General features: G+C 40.1%; 1 protein-coding gene across 1 annotated transcript in view; it reads left to right on the top strand.

Annotated features, from left to right (window-relative positions):
* Positions 1-212: 212 nt before the first annotated feature.
* The window catches only part of PARN (poly(A)-specific ribonuclease), a 187,023-nt gene continuing 170,419 nt past the window's right edge, over positions 213-16,816 (top strand). The window contains 12 exon segments of the mRNA XM_038417949.2: positions 213-392; positions 1,081-1,158; positions 4,033-4,103; positions 6,987-7,054; positions 7,146-7,230; positions 8,699-8,720; positions 8,723-8,758; positions 9,720-9,885; positions 10,525-10,588; positions 11,796-11,836; positions 13,562-13,592; positions 14,366-14,446. Coding sequence (XP_038273877.2) covers positions 374-392; positions 1,081-1,158; positions 4,033-4,103; positions 6,987-7,054; positions 7,146-7,230; positions 8,699-8,720; positions 8,723-8,758; positions 9,720-9,885; positions 10,525-10,588; positions 11,796-11,836; positions 13,562-13,592; positions 14,366-14,446 — 762 coding nt within the window. The 5' untranslated portion in view covers positions 213-373.

The raw sequence follows: 16,816 nt of genomic DNA, 5'->3' as shown, positions 1-16,816 counted from the left end.
GGGAAGCAGCGGGGTGCAGCTATCACTAGCGATGCCCCCAGGAGAAGGGACTAGGGGGGTACCGCTGTGTGGGCTACAGCTCCCCGAGGAGCCGCGGGTACGGGAGCGGCCTAGCTGACGCTGTAGAGCCTCGAGCGCGGCTGTGCGCGAGAAGCCAGGAAGCACAAACCCCTAAAACCGCTCCGCCGGACGGGCGCCCCCGGGGGACAATATGGCGGCTCTCCCCGCCCCCCTCCCAAGTCGGGCGGCTCACGTGAGCGCTCACGTGCCCGGCGGGGGAGGAGGGTTGTTTCCGGAAGTGCTCGGCGCGGGCAGAGCCGGGTTTCGGGCGCTGCGGAGCGGGGCTCCGGCCGGGCTGGTGCGGGCTGCGGGGATGGAGATCATCAGGAGTAGTGAGCGACGGCGGGGCGCGCGCCGGTTTGCCGGGGCCTGGCTTCGCTCTCTCCTTCTGGGCCGCTCCCCGAGAGCGTCCTCGGTGCCGTGACTCGCCCGTTAACGCAGGAGCCGGGGCTCCGCTGTGCTGGGGAGCTGCATGTGCCCCTGCGAGGAGGGGGGAGGCCCCGCGAGAGGGCGCCGGGCCGAGCAAGCTCATCTCGGGCACCCCGGAGGGAGTGGACGGGGAGCGGTCGGTGGGCTGCGTGACGGTACCTCACGGGGTCAGGGCTCCACGCGCGGGCCCCGCCGCGGCACCTGGCTGAGCTGTGAGCTCCGCACCGCTGTTTGCACCCCAGAGCCCGGCCCTTGCGCGGCTGCCTGAGGCCCTGCGCTGCCACGGGCCCTGGCCAGCGAGCTCCCGGGGAAGCCGCCGAACGTGAGGCGAGTCGTTGGGCGCCCTGCATTTGGCCCTCCCCTCTGCACGCCCGGGGCTGTTGGGTTATCTCTAAAATGACGGTTGTCTTTGCAAGAGGACACTGAGCCTCTTAAAAAGGCTGGGAGACATAGGGTGGCTCTCAGGGCCCTGCCGTCTAGCTCCCGGACGCTGGGTCCGCTTCGCTGGTGCCGCACAAAACGGGACGCGGAGTGGAGGTTCTCGAGTTGATAGCCCTGTTCTCAGGGATGTTTTTACTGTTTCCTTTATAGATTTTAAGGATAACCTAAATAAAGTGTATGAAGCCATCGAGGAAGCAGACTTTTTGGCTATTGATGGCGAATTTTCAGGTACTATTAAGATTATTTTGTGAACGTCATCGTTTTGGAATTGGGGTGCTGGGGGTGCTGCAATACCCCCTGACTTGAAGTGGTTTCTTTATATGCGGGAATTACAGTTTGTTTCAAGGGCTCTCAGCATCCCTATAAAAATTGTTCCAGATCCCCTGGTGAACATGGAATATTAGCAAATGGGCTGACTGTGATTTGCTGTATTGAATATGCAGCCACTTTGCTTATGGATTTCGCATTGCCTTAGAGGTAATTACTATCTTTAGAATTTTCTTTTGTTCTAAGATGCCTGATAAGGGAACTGAAATACTTAAAACAAAAGCTAGGTCAAAGTGTTAAATTTAACACTGTACATATGGGTTATGTATTGCATAAGAGAAGCCAACAGTCAGTTGACCATATTTTTCACACTACCTTTAAAATAAACAACCAAAAAACATAAATATAAAGCATAGACTGTGCCAAATTAAGTGTAAAAATGTAGTAAGAAAAGCCAAAAAGGAGTTTGAAGAACAGCTAGCCAAGACTCAAAAGGTAATAACAAAATGTTTTTTAAGTACATCAGAAGCAGGAAGCCTGCTAAACAACCACTGGACAATTGAGAGACACAAAAGAAGACGCACAAAAAGACGATAAAGTCATTGCAGAGAAACTAAATGAATTCTTTGCTTCAGTCTTCACAGCTGAGGATATTAGGGAGATTCCCAAACCTGAGCCGTCTTTTGTAGGTGACAAATCTGAAGAATTGTCACAGATTGAAGTGTTACTAGAGGAGGTTTTGGAATTAATTGAGAAACTTAACAGTAACAAGTCACCAGATGGTATTCAGCTAAGCGTTCTGAAAGAACTCAAATGTGAAACTGCTGAACTATTAACTATGGTTTGTAACCTGTCCTTTAAATCAGCTTCTGTACCCAACGACTGTAAGATTGCTAATATAATGCCAATATTTAAAAAGGGCTCTAGAGGTTATCCCAGCAATTACAGACGGGTAAGTCTAACACCAGTACCGGGCAAATTAGTTGAAACAATAGTAAAGAATAAAATTGTCAGACATATAGAAGAACATAAATTGTTGGGCAAAAGTCAACATGGTTTCTGTAAAGGGAGATCATGTCTTACTAATCTATTGGAGTTCTTTGAAGGGGTAAACAAACATGGACAAGGGGGATCCAGGGGACATAGTGTTACTTAAATTTCCAGAAAGCCTTTGACAAGGTCCCTCACCAAAGGCTCTTACGTAAATTAAGTTGTCATAGGATAAGAGGGAAGATCCTTTCATGGACTGAGAACTGGTTAAAAGACAGGGAACAAAGGGTAGGAATAAATGGTAAATTTTCAGAATGGAGAGGGGTAACTAGTGGTCTCCAAGGGTCAGTCCTAGGACCAATTGTATTCAGTTTATTCATAAATGATCTGGAGAAAAGGGTAAACAGTGAGATGGAAAAGTTTGCAGATGATACTAACCTGCTCAAGATAGTTAAGATCAAAGCAGACTGTGAAGAACTTCAAAAAAAATCTCACAAAACTAAGTGATTGGGCAACAAAATGGCAAATGAAATTTAATGTAGATAAATGTAAAGTGGAAAAAATAACCCCAACTATACATACAATATGATGAGGGCTAATTTAGCTATAGCTAATCAGGGGAAAGATCTTGGAGTCATCATGGATAGTTCTCTGAAGATGTCCATGCAGTGTGCAGTGGCAATCAAAAAAGCAAATAGGATGTTAGGAATCATTTAAAAAGGGATAGAGAATAAGACGGAGAATATCTTATTGTCCTTATATAAATCCATGGTATGCCCACATCTTGAATACTGTGTTCAGATGTGATCCCCTCATCTCAAAAAAGATATACTGGTATTAGAAAAAGTTCAGAAAAGGGCAACTAAAATGGTCGGGGTTTGGAACAGGTCACAGATGAGGAGAGATTAAAGAGGCTAGGACTTTTCAGCTTGGAAAAGAGGAGACTAAGGGGAGATATGATAGAGGTATATAAATCATGAGTGGTGTGGAGAAAGTGAATAAGGGAAATGTTATTTACTTGTTCCCATAATATAAGAACTAGGGGCCACCAAATGAAATTAATGGACAGCAGGCTTAAAACAAATAAGAAGTTCTTCTTCACACAGCGCACAGTCAACCTGTGGAATGTCTTGCCTGAGGAGGTTATGAAGGCTAGGACTATAACAGGGTTTAAAAGAGAACCTCCATGAATTTATTCAGTTAAGTCCATTAATGGCTATTTGCCAGGATGGGTAAAGAATGGTGCCCCCAGTCTCTGTTTATTGGAGGGTGCAGATGATGGCAGGAGAGAGATCACTTGATCATTACCTGTTAGGTTCACTCCCTCTTGGGCACCTGACATTAACCACTGTTGGTAGACAAGATCCTGGGCTGGATGGACTTTTGGTCTTACCCAGTATGGCCATTCTTATGTTCTTATGTACTGTTGGTTTGTCACTTCATTGACTCTGGTTCTGTCTCTAGTAATGTGGCTTGAAACCCCATTAATATCACGTCATTGGTACCACATGCCATTCTATCAGGATTATTATCTAACTGGTGAATGACACAAGTAAGGGTTTCAGAGTTTTTCCTAGAACATGGTTTCACTGCCAGCACATTATGTTCTCTGAACTCACCAGATTGTTTATGTAGAATGACATTGTTTAATGGGCTTTTGTTTAAAGAGGGATGTTCACCTATAATGGATGCGGTTTTTTTCAGTTGAATGGTAAACTTATACATATGTAATATAATATTATGTTGACAGACTTCTTAATAATTGTTTCTTTGTGCTGCTCCTCACCCACTGTCTTTAAATAGCTTATTTTTATGTAATATTTCCTATATTTTTTAGGAATCAGTGAGGGCCATCTGTTAGCACATTAACCAATGGCTTTGACACACCAGAAGAAAGGTATCAAAAACTTAAAAAGGTTAAATGTAAAACTTAAGAGTTTAAAATGAAACTATTTAAGTATTTTGCCATCCTTGGTAGGAGGTGCAACATGTCTGAGACTAGAACAAACTGTTAGATTTGTTAGTAGTGCATATGAGTATGTCATGATAGGCATTTATTCTGAGACAAATTAAGATTTCATTCTAAATAGTGCTCCTAGATAAAAACTTGAATTGCAGCAGGAAAAATAGGCTAAGTATTTACTTTGCCTTCTAATATTTGCTGCTTACAGGATGTTGGTAGGGACACAGTGGAGACCAAGTAAGATTTTAAATTTACATTAGGTTAAAATAGTTATTGATTAAAAACAATACTTTTGATCTATTTAGTCTATAGCAGTGATTCTCAACCTGCGCCTCAGGGCCCACATAACGTATGTGGCCCACAATGGTCAATAGGTTGAGAATCACTGGTCTACAGCAATTGGTGGGGTGTTTCAGTAAGGCCATGCTATCCTGTTGAGCTGGAGTCTGGCAATGTCTATGCTAACTGTCTTGAGAGCCTCCAGCATTGGTCTAACAGTGGGCAAGTGCCAGATGTCATGATGGTCAAGCGCCTGTATCCAATCTACACTAGTTTTTTTGCCAATGTAAGTGTCGTTGATGCTAGATCAGTGGTTCTCAAACTATGGGGTGGACCTCCCAACAGAGGTGTGGGAATTTGTCAATGGGAACCATGAGCTGAGTGCTTTTATTTTTTTTGAGCTCTGGCTGTCGGCTCTGGGTGGTTGGGGCTTGTGCAGAAGGGCCATGATGGGAGGCTCTTCTCCTCCTCACCCCATTCCCTCACCAGGAGGCAGCTCGGGCTTTCCTTCCCCTGCCCCCCCAATCCCTCGTCTGGAGGTGGCAGGGCTCTGCTTGACAGCCCCAAGGTGGCATCACCTTTAGTAAGGGTGGCAATGTGGTGTTAAATCTACTGTGGAAAGTGATGTAGATGAATATCACTTTTCACATTAAGAAAAGGAGTACTTGTGGCTCCTAGAGACTAACAAATTTATTTGAGCATAAGCTTTCGTGAGCTGCAGCTCACTTCATCGGATGCACTGCAGCTCACAAAGCTTATGCTCAAATAAATTTGTTAGTCTCTAGTGCCACAAGTACTCCTTTGTTTTTGCGGATAAAGGACTAACACGGCTGATACTCTGAAACTTTCACATTGTTACTTTACTTCTGTGCTGCTACTAGGATGGTGCACCCTTCAGAGCTGGGCACCCAGCCAGCATTCGCTGCTCTCCACTCTGCCTTCAGAGCTGTGTCATGGTGGGGTTTGTGTATATATATAAATTACTACAAACACAAAGAAGGGGGACCCAATCAAATAAGTTTGAGAGCCCCTGTGCTAGACAAATAGTGGAAGGTGGGAATCTGATATCTGACACTGTACACAAGGCCAAATTGCCTGTGTGTGTAAAAGGGGGGGAGGGAGGAGGAAGACCACACACCACCAAACAAGAATCCTTGGGCAGCTGCCAGATGAAATGGGGAAAAGAGAGGATTGCAACTTGGTTTTAGGGCTTGTCTAGATGAACAGTTAAGGTGCAGCAAGCTGGGGTGTAAATCTACAGTGCTCCAGCATGCCACACACTTATTGTTCATGTGTACTTAGTGCTGCACAATAACACAAAGTGTACTAGGGAACTTTTAGTGTGCAGCAGCAGGGTCCACACAGACTGTTACTTCATGGAATGCTGAAGCTGTAGATTTATACCCTCACTTGCCGTGCATTAACCTACCATATAGACGTGCCTTTAGAAAGGGTTTTGTGTCAACAGCTTACACTTAACAACTTTGACTATTGAAGCTATAATAGGTATCCTTTCTCCCCCCCCCCCCTTTCAAAATACTATTATCTTGTACTGGAAGTGCTTAAATTACTTCTCAGATTTTGGGGTTAGGTTGACTGTCAGTCATGAGAAAGAAAATGCTAAAAGCTTCCAGTACAATTTAAAACTAAGATTATATCTCAGAAAGGGAAGGAAGCCTTTTCTTGTAAAATACTTGTTAAGTTTATGATCATGCATATTTGTTGTTAGCTATAAAAACTACTACACTTATCCCTTTAAAGAGACTGTTGACCCCAACACTAGATTTTTAAAGCAAGGATTTACCAAGCTTAAATTGCATATCTATTTTTTATATATTTTATCTGCTATTGTTAGAGGTTACAGTTAGGATTATTAGAATTCAAGATATTAGAAGAATAGTTCTATTTTGCATTTTGTTTATTTTGTGGATTTTTTGATGTCTTTGTGTACAGTTCCACTATCTCTGCCTGAATAGTCTATCAGGCTCACCTCTTGTGGGTTGTGTGTATAGCAATGGAGAAGAGAAGCAACTTTTGGAAAGGTAGCTGTAACATTAGAAAAGCTGTCAGGAGGTATTTGAGACTATTTGAATGCACTTGAAGTTGAACAGATCAAGTTGGTGGTGTCCCTTTAATATAAAATAACTTGTTTCTTAAAAGCTGGTTTTAGCTCATACCTTCGCAGTAATGGAAGCTGAAACAATATTGCCCTACTGCATGAAAACAAAGTGAAAATTTAGTCTATTCACTGTCCAAGCTGAGTGAAGTGCAGAAAAAAATTGCAAAAATGAAGTAAAGGTAAAAATGAAATGCTAAACTTCAGAAGAAAAAAAGAATGTTATTGGTAAGAATAATTTTATTTTTAAACATGAATCTTATGTATCCAAAGGTCCTTTTTTAAACTAAGGTATTATGCCAAGGCATTTTCACTTGAGTGCCAGTATTTATAAATGACGTACAGATGTCTGAGCCTCAGACAAATAATTTTTCCCGAGTGCCTCTCAGTTGCATTTCAAAATGTATTGTAACCATAGTCTTATTTGTTTTTCCTTTTCAGCATTCCATGGATTTCTTGCTTTTTCAGTTTGGCCTTTGTAGTTTTAAATATGACCACACAGAAGCTAAGTATGTTGTTTCCTTGACTTATTCCTAACTTTTTTTATACTAGGTAATATTGATAAGTTCTATTTTGACTTGTAATTCTTACCTTTCACAGATACATAATGAAATCATTTAACTTTCTATATTTTTTCCCAAAACCCTTCAACAGAAGTTCACCAGATGTCAAGTTTGTCTGTCAGGTTAGTGGGAAAAAACAGGTTTATATATATTGCTACTGCAAAATTTTTCAAAACGATTTTTGTGAAAATTTCTGTAGTGATGTCAATTTTTGATTAGTCCTTGAAGCATTTTGCCTATGTATAATTCATTCTTTATGGATTTTTTTTCCTTAGTGCCATAGAGAAGGAAGGCAAGTTTCACTTAAAAAAAATAAGTCTTAGTGGGACAATATTCTATAAATAAAGAAACTAGGCTGAAAAATGAAGTAAAGTTCATTCCCCTTTTTAAACTCCTGCTGCTTAATACAGGGCTTAGTTTTTTCTGTAGACAGAAGTGACTTTTCTTATCCAGCTTTTTTTCTTGTTTTCTCTTCCTATCTGTTCTTCTTCTCTCCCTCTCTCTCTCATTGCTCCCCAAAGCTGTTGTGAGAATTTCTGCACTCATGGGATTTTGCCACACCAGTTCCTTCACGTGATTCCTGTTCCCCCTCCAACTCCAGTCCCTCCCCCCCAACTCTTTCTCTCCTTAAGTCTTTATTTTCTCCTGTCTCTCATCCATACCTTCATTAAAGATATAATCAGTATACCAAAGATTGGGATTCATAGCCAGTGCTAAGCACTAAAAGAAAGCCAGCAGACATCATCAATGTATAGTCTTGTGTTTTGTCCACCTGACACTTTTCTAACAGTTGTTGAACCTTTGTGCCAGAACAGAGTGGTACAAGTCCTGTGTAGCTTGGTAGAACCGAGAATGTACTTCTCTTCTTATTACAGAAAGTTGCATATGTATTTTTAAAAAATCTATGTAGTAATAGATACATACGTAGAAAGCTTTACACTCCTTTCCACCCTTATTACCATTGTATTATGCTTTGCCTATGGCAGAAACTATTGCCTTTTGGTTTCCATGTTGCCCTGGATATCATGAGTCTCATTGCTAAAATGGCTCCTGTAGATCATTTTTAAGGTTTTTGTTTGAAAGAAGAATTTGTTTTAAACAATCCTGAGCTTCAGTTGGTTCTTTGGGCAAACTAAAATCAATGACTCTATAGCTTCTAACTAAGATCAGAAATGGTACGTACATAGCTTCAAAGTGGCTTTTTTATTATAATGTAAACAGTGTACTACGTATTAATTGGTGTTATGGTGGGTTTGATGTTAAGGTTTTGGGATGTATTGTTTTCTATAGTGCACAAGCCATGGGTTATCTGTTAGGGATAAGTAAGCGACAAAATGCTGATGGAGAGATTTACTTAGAATGACTTGTTCTACTCTATTAAACTTTATCTTTTAATAAACTATTTCATTGCACAGACTAACTTTGAGTTCACTAACCGAATACTTTGGCAAGAAAAAAGTTAGTATGGGTTTTTTAAAACAAATATGTTTGAGGAAAATACCTGGGTTGTTTTTTAATTGACCTTTGAAATTTCAGTGGTGTACAATCAGTCACAAAGCTGTTTTTTTTGTTTGTTTTTTTCCTTTTCAGAGTTCCAGTATAGACTTTTTAGCAACCAAGGATTTGATTTTAATAAAGTTTTTCGCAATGGTAAGCTTTCATTTTACAGCCTGTTTTTATAGACTATCTTTCTTTTCCTCCATTTCCTGTTTAAAACGAAAGGCAAAACATGTACATTTTGACCTTTTGGTAAAGTTGTTAAGATCTTAGCTTATTTGATGTTTGTTTGTGGGGGAGGAGGGAAAGTCCATCTACATTTTCTGAGAAACAAGTGAGTGCCTACTTGTTTAAGTATATTTAATGATGATTGTTTTTCAGTGGTTAAACACAGAACAAAGTTGTAATCTTTCCAAAAGAACATTCCTATAGGTCTTATTACTGGAACAATGGCATTTTCTAGCTTGTCATACTGTAAAACTAAGGATTTGATAATTGTGACACTTAATATGACAGTGCTAGAGTCATTTGACTTGTTCCTCAATTTAGGTACCTATATATTGCCGTTCTTCTGCTCAACCCTTCCTAAATCAGCAGGTTTCTTAAGGTAATTAGTATCTGCAGGGCTCTGATTTGCAAAATCTTTTCTGTTAGATACGTGGCAACTACTTCAAAGCTCCTTGACTCTGTAGCAATCTGTGGCCCTGATGCTAAACTATATCCATATGGGTAGATCCCTATTCCTCATTTATTTGCTTTATGGTAACATTTACAAGCCCCAGTTATGTATCAACAATATGAAGGCCCATCAAATTCAGTGACGTTCTGTGCAGAAATAGGGGTCTGCCTGTAAGGATCAGATTTCAGGAGGAGGGCCTAAAGTGCTTGTGACTCATTTGGGCTTGAAGGTGCCAGCTGCTCTGGCTCTCTCAAAAGGAATCCATTGCAACTAGAGATAAGGAAAGGGGAAACTTAGAAGAAATATTTGAGGATACAGATGCATTTCCTCCACAGTTTTTAGGTTGTAACATGACTGGAGTAGTGACTAAGCCTCTCTGAGCTGTGCAATACTTGCTTGCTTTTAATGATAAAACCTGCAAAATGTTTTTCTTAGGAATCCCATATTTAAATCAGGACGAGGAAAGACAATTACGTGAGCAGTATGATGAAAAACGTTCTCAGGCAAATGGTGCAGCGACCCTATCGTACATTTCCCCTAATGCCACAAAGTGTCCTGTGACTATTCCTGAAGATCAGAAAAAATTCATTGAAAGAGTGGTGTAAGTGGAAATATAAAAATGAAATAATGTTATTTTAATGTGTGCGTACTGTTCTTTATGTGGTAGTCCTCCATTCTGAAGTTGCCTAAAAACTTGAAGTTGCCAGTGTTCCGATTCTAAATTTGTAATCTTAACAAAATGTTCCTTTGAATGAGAGGGTTTAAGTCTGGGAAACTTCTGTTCCTTTTAATCAGGGCTTTTTTGCGGCTTATCTGCAACTTTCAGTAATCTGTCTTCAGCTTCATCAAGGGTAGTTAAATTGTTAGTTACATTTTTGCCTCTGATGGTATTGTCATTTTTTCGAAATCTCTGCTAAAATTTAATCCAATTCTTAGTTTGTGATCTGGCTGGAAAATAATGGCCATGTATGTTCTGGCCCTCAAAAATTAAGCCATTTAAGTCTACACTTGGTTTCTGTTTTAGATTTCTTAATCACGCAATATTTCATATTTATCCCTATACTAATGGTGCTAAAGATGAAAAATGTTGGTATATGTATAATAGACGTGTCTTAAATATTCCATTAATCCTTCTTATAAAAGATTTGCCTTGCCTTTGGCATATATCACTAAATGCTTCTGTGAAAATAGTGTTGTATTAGTAAAAGCAAAAAGTAATTGTTTAATCTGTTTTCTCCAGGGAGCAAATAGAAGATTTAATACAAAATGAAGAAAACAAGAATTTGCAGTTGGAGCCATGCAACAGGGTCAGTTTCTGAAAATAAACACTAGTTCTCTGGTAAAGAGAGAACTCTGAACTGTCTTCTGTATAAGAAATTTGGTTTGACCTACTAGCCAGGTATATGGGGGGAAAAGCCTTTTTCTGTAGGTCTGCACATAGTGTCTCAACAAATTTATCCCTGGTTAGTCCTAGCAAAAACTGTTTGACTTAGCACTGGAAGTAAAGACTTGCTGTCATGGAGCTTCGGTATCTTTCCTTGCTTAAAAAGTTTAAACTTCCAGATGTTCATCCTGAAGTTCTGCAGTGGTGGCAACACATTCTAAGGGTGATGTATTGTATGCATAAGGCATTATTTGAATATACATAAATTTACAGTTGTGTATGTTATAAATCGAAGAGGTGCTCTTCATAAATAATACTTTAATGGGAATTTAGGTAAAGTATCAAACTTCCTCTTGTGACTCTTCTGTTGATTATCAAGTTGACTTTTTAAAACTGCTTTTTCCATTTTTATCAATTACTTCATGTATCTGCATATTTTTGGAATCGGCTGCTGGTGATCCCATAGCTCAGGAGTTAGAGCATTGGCCTTGTAAACCAAGGGTTGCAAGTTCAAATCTTTGGGGGAGGGATAGCTCAGTTGTTTGAGCATTGGCCTGCTAAACCCAGGGTTGTGAGTTCAGTCCTTGAGGGGGCATTTAGGGATCTGGGGGCAAAAAAAATTGGGGATTGATCCTGCTTTGAGCAGGGAGTTGACTAGATAATCTCCTGAGGTCCCTTCCAACTTGATATTCTATGATTCTCGATACAAGGTGGGCTCTGTGCATGTTGAAATATTATACACATTGGAATATTGTATTACTAGTCCCACTATCATGTGGATGTATAGTTATTTCTTAACTACCCATAATGACAAAGGAAATAGTTATTCCACCTAAAAAGACTTGATGTGAACAATACTTAGCTGACAGAGCCAACAAAACATTTTTTTATTAATTTTTGGCAAGCCTTTCTCATCAGAAAGGCAGATACTTGTACAATAAGATGTAAATCAATTTATCATTGGAAAATTAGACTAGTGTTTAGGCCTTTTAAATGCCCTTTAAGATACCATGTGATAACACCATGAGCTGTTTTATGTTCACTGCCTGAATTTTTAACGTAAATTTGTCTTTGAAATGTTTATGCTATGAGAACCAATTAATAATATTACTCTTTTCTGCTTTTAAAGCTTTCAGAGGAAACTAATTTATCAGACTTTGAGCTGGAAGTAGTTACTAGTATTAATCTCTTACCTTACCTACTGTATATCTGTGGTGCTGTTTTTAAAACATGAAAAAATCTGGATAAAAAGCTGATCTACGATTAATCTCATATCCATTATTTTTAGATTGCTTAAGAAGAGAAACAGTCTTGTAATATGGTTAAACTGAACTAATACTTACCAAGTGTGGGAATTCTTAGTGATTCATTAGAATCCTTTTTTTTTTTTAAATTGAGCATATTTCTGTTCTATCACTAAAATAAAATAGTTGTAAATTGAACAGTACAAATGTAGCAGATTAGAGTTATTATGTAATAACATGTGACTCTTAACATACAGCGTGGCAATTATTGCAAACACTGAAGAGCAGGAATGTATTCGTACATAGATAGTGGGATTAATTTGAACGTTAATTATTCTATAGGATGTTGATGATGCTATTATATTTTCTGGGGGATGTTGTGGGAGATTGTTTCAAGTTGGCAGTAGTTCTTAAAATCCTGTCTTTAGAGGCTGTTCTTAGCTAAAATTCTTTTGTGCTGATTCTCATCTTAGAAGTAAATTGTATTTTAAAAATAGATAAAAAAGCTGTTGAAGAAGCCATTTGACTAATGGAGAGGGGATGAAGTCTTTAAGATGTTTAACAAATATATTTTCAAAATGTGTGATGCACATGAGGAAGTTACCGTATATACTCGTTCATTAGCCCATTCGTTTATAAATCGACCCTCCAAGATGGATAGGTAAAAATAGTAAAAACTGTATGACCCTTTCATAAGCCAACCCTATATTTCAGGGATTGGCAAACTTTGGCTCCTGGCCCATCAGGGTAAGCTGCTGGCGGGTCGGGACGTTTTGTTTACCTGGAGCATCTGCAGGCATGGAGCCCCTCAGTTCCCTGTGGCTGTGGTTCCCAGCCAATGGGAGCTGCGAAAGTAGGGGCTCCATGCCTGCAGATGCTCCAGGTAAGCAAAATGACAATGTATACATATTCAATGATCATAGAGTTTAAAATCATCAAATTTTGATGTAGACCCGTTTATAAGCTGACCCCCCCTGCTCTTTGATGTGTCACTTTTTTACCAAAAATATTTGGCTTATGACGAGTATATACGGTATCCAAACATGTATTTTAGAGTATCTGCACATTGAACTAATGGCATTTTTGCATTTTTTTTATCATTGTATGGCAGGTTTTTTTTTTTTTTTAAACTGCTTTGCCTACACCCACACTGCACAATGAGGGCTCCCTGTGAAATGAATGAGTGTATGTGCATTCTGAATGGTAATTTAGTAATTTCTTTTTTGAATAAGTTTCTCTTTCTGAAAAATGGCACAAGCAGTACCTTAACCCAACATCAGATTACACAGATTGATTTAATTGCACTGAAGTCAAGAAATTGAGTTAGAGTTGCTCTCAGGAACAGTTGTTCAGCATCTGCATAGTATATTAAGAAAATAAAACTAACACTAACTGTTGAAATTCTAAGATAGCACAAGGAAGGCAAAATTATTGATAGCGTGATACTTTGATTTGCCAACTTCATTTTGGTTTAAAAGCTGCCTTAATAGTTTTTGGCATTTAATATTAGCATGTCTGTAACCTTACTACAAGTTGTGTAGCTATGAAAATTAGCCTAGTTGAAGATGGGAGCTTCAGTATACTAACTGCCAAATTAGTCCATAAACTGTAGTTTACCTTTCACTGTTTGCTCTAGGTACCCAAGAAAGGTATCCATGTGAAACTCTGGAGACAGAGAAGGTAATTAATTGGCTAACAACATATGTCTTAGATGCTTGTTCTGTGTAAGGAAAACCTCAGTCCTAATGAAATTTCATATTACTTGAGCTCTAAATTTGCCTGCTGAAGCTTTGTTATGCAAACTTTTATCATAGTTTAATGAAAGTTTAAAATACTTTGAATAACCTTAGTGGTCTGACTTTAAAATCCATGAGGTATAAATACAAATATGACTTGTATTAAGTGTGTGAGTGGAAACTGTAATGGCTATTTTAAATACTTAGTTGACCTAACATTCAGTACATTGAGAGTATGAAGTCTTGGTCAGCTGAGTGGTTTGATAACAACAGAACAACAATTGCAGCAGATATTAAGCATTAACTTTTTCCCAAAGAGCTAGGTAAACAATATGAACCCCAAATCACCTGATTAAAACCCCCCACTAAAACCTAAAGTTATAGGGAAACTTAGTATGGTAATGTTTTCATTTCAACCAAAAAGTGTTTTTCCTTAGGCTTCGTTATGTGAGTAGATTCAGTTTGGATAGCCTTGTTAAAATTATAAGTCCCTAGAAAAAAATAAGAGTTTATAAAAGAAACACTGTAATATTAGTAGGTAAACTGTTGCAGCAAAACTCTGAGTATAATGGATGCCATTTACCTGTATTTGCAGTGGAAATTTAGATAGCAAATTGTGATTGGTTTATGTATTAGTGTTGGGATTCTGTTTTAGTTTTTCACTTTCTTTGTCAAGCTATTCCTGGAATAATTTACTTATGCCATTACTGCTTTCAGAAGGAAAGATACATTGTCATTAGCAAGGTAGATGAAGAAGAGCGCAAAAGAAGAGAACAGCAGAAACAAGCAAAAGAACAGGTAAAATATTTAGTGTCCTTGTTCTTTCTTAAGGTGAAGAAAATGCTGTTTGTTTTAATTGAAATGTTGGAATTGGGGAAGAGACCTGACTGACTTGAATTCCATATGCTTATGACGCTGAAATTTCCCCACCTCTCAACTCCACTATCCTGCCTCTTGCATTGGTGATACCTGATCTTTCAGAGGAAGGAAAAATCAGGGATACGCTTGACTAAGTAAGCAGTACTGTGCATGATGGAAGTGGAGGGGGGATAATATTTGTACCTGCTCACTGTGGCTCTCTGCTGATGTCATGGAGCATATTCAGTTACCTTTATCTTAGCAAGCATAATTAGAAGATGTTTCACAAAAAAGAAAAGGAGTACTTGTGGCACCTTAGAGACTAACAAATTTATTTGAGCATAAGCTTTCGTGAGCTACAGCTCACTTCATCGGATGCATCCTATGCTCAAATAAATTTGTTAGTCTGTAAGGTACCACAAGTACTCCTTTTCTTTTTGCGAATACAGACTACACCGCTGCTACTCCTGAAAACCTGTTAGAAGATGTTTATCATAACTTGTCTCTTAAAATCTTGCTACAGTATTTGAAAATCTTCAGTAGTAGCTAACTGCATTCTGAAAAGTGTTTCCTTGTACTATTTTCAAACTAAAATGACACCTTATTTTCTTTCTTTGAATTGGTATCAAAAGGGAAGCCTGAGTGTTTTTTATTTTACTGTACTCCTCATAACATTAAGTACCTCAGTTATTCTTTTAAATGAGAATTAGAGAGACTTAATAGCTGTCTGTTCAGTTTGTCCAGGATAGATTTGAAACTGGGCACTACAGTTCCAGATGTATGGCTTGCAGTACTGAATTGCCTGCTTTAATGGATTTTTAGTGCTTATAATTCTTTTCTTTGGGACATGAAATGCTTCTGTGCTAGGAATTAATTGACTAGTCACAGTAGAACTTATCCAGCCATAACTACAGAGACTGAGGTTCCCCATAAATGTTAAAAAGTGTTCTTAGTAGCTCTTAACGTGGATTAATAAGGGATAAAGTAAGAGGATCAAAACCTTTTTAGTATTGTCCTCTTAACTTTAGAATGAGCATAAAGCAGAGGTGAGCAAACTATGGCCTGCAGGCCACATCTGGCCCATGGGGACCATCCTGCCCGGCCCCTAAGCTCCTGGCTGGGAGGCTAGCCCTGGCCCCTCCCCTGCTGTTCCCCTTCCCCTGCAGCCTCAGCTCACTGCACTGCCTGCCGGCACAATGCTCTGGGTGATGGGGCTGAAGAGCCACACTGACCTGGTGCTCTGTGCTGCACGTTGGCGTGGCTGACTCCAGCCGGGCAGCATGGCTGCCTCCTGGTGGCTCTGGGAACAGGGGGGTTGAATGGGGGCAGGGGTCCCGGAGGGCAGTCAGGAAGGGGGGGTTGGATGAGGGTGGTGGGGGGCAGTCCGGCAGGGATTCTGGGGGTGGGCAGAGGACAGGAGAAGGTGTGGTTGGATGAGCCGGGGTCCCGGAGGGAGGGGGGGCAGTTGGGAATGAGCAGAGGGGTTGGATGGGTGGCAGGGGGCAGTCAGGGAGTTGGGGGTGGGTGGGTGTGTGTGGCGTGTGTATGGGGCAGGAGTTCTGGGGGGGCCCGTCAGGGGACAGAGAATAGAAGGGGTTGGATGGGACAGGAGTCCCAGGGGGGCCAGACCACGCCTGGCTGTTTGGGGAGGCATAGCCTCCCCTAACTGGCCCATTATATAATTTCGGAAACCCGATGTGGCCCTCAGGCCAAAAAGTTTGCCTGCCTGGCATAAAGCTTGGGCTTCCAGTGCTCAAACATCTTCCCTTGCACTTGTTCTCTATATCCTTACATGAATCTCCTCTACCAGATCTGCAGGTTCTACATATATGAAACATTTAAGCCTTAAATACGTTACCTACAATGACTGAGAACTTGTACTTAAATGGAAGTCTTATGATGCTTCTAAGTGAAGTTGGTGCACCAAATTGATAGTGTAGCATGTTGCTGAAGTAATACTTTTAATGTAAAAATATTCCTTACTGTACACTAGCCCAATAAAAATGCATTGTTCTAAGAGCAATCAGAGGGCTACTACCTTGGTTCTGGCCACAGAAAGGAAAGGAAGAAAGACAAAATGTAATGAATGTGACTCATTTCGGCTGCAACTTCATTCACTTAACATATCTGGCGATGAGTCATACAGTGCAGATTCATTCTTTCCTTAATTATTCCCACTTTTGAGGGCTGCCATCAGCCCTCCCACTTTTCAACTTGGTCCCAGCCCATTGCTGGGACCCTACGACCTTGTATGGGGACTAAAGTGGGCTTGAAAAAAGCAGAGGCTGTACCTGATGTTGGAGCCCCAGC

Source organism: Dermochelys coriacea, chromosome 10 (genome assembly GCF_009764565.3).
Source record: "Dermochelys coriacea isolate rDerCor1 chromosome 10, rDerCor1.pri.v4, whole genome shotgun sequence".
Taxonomy (NCBI): Eukaryota; Metazoa; Chordata; order Testudines; family Dermochelyidae; genus Dermochelys; species Dermochelys coriacea.
The sequence above is the reverse complement of the archived record's forward strand: the minus strand, read 5'-3'. Positions and strand labels throughout refer to the sequence as shown.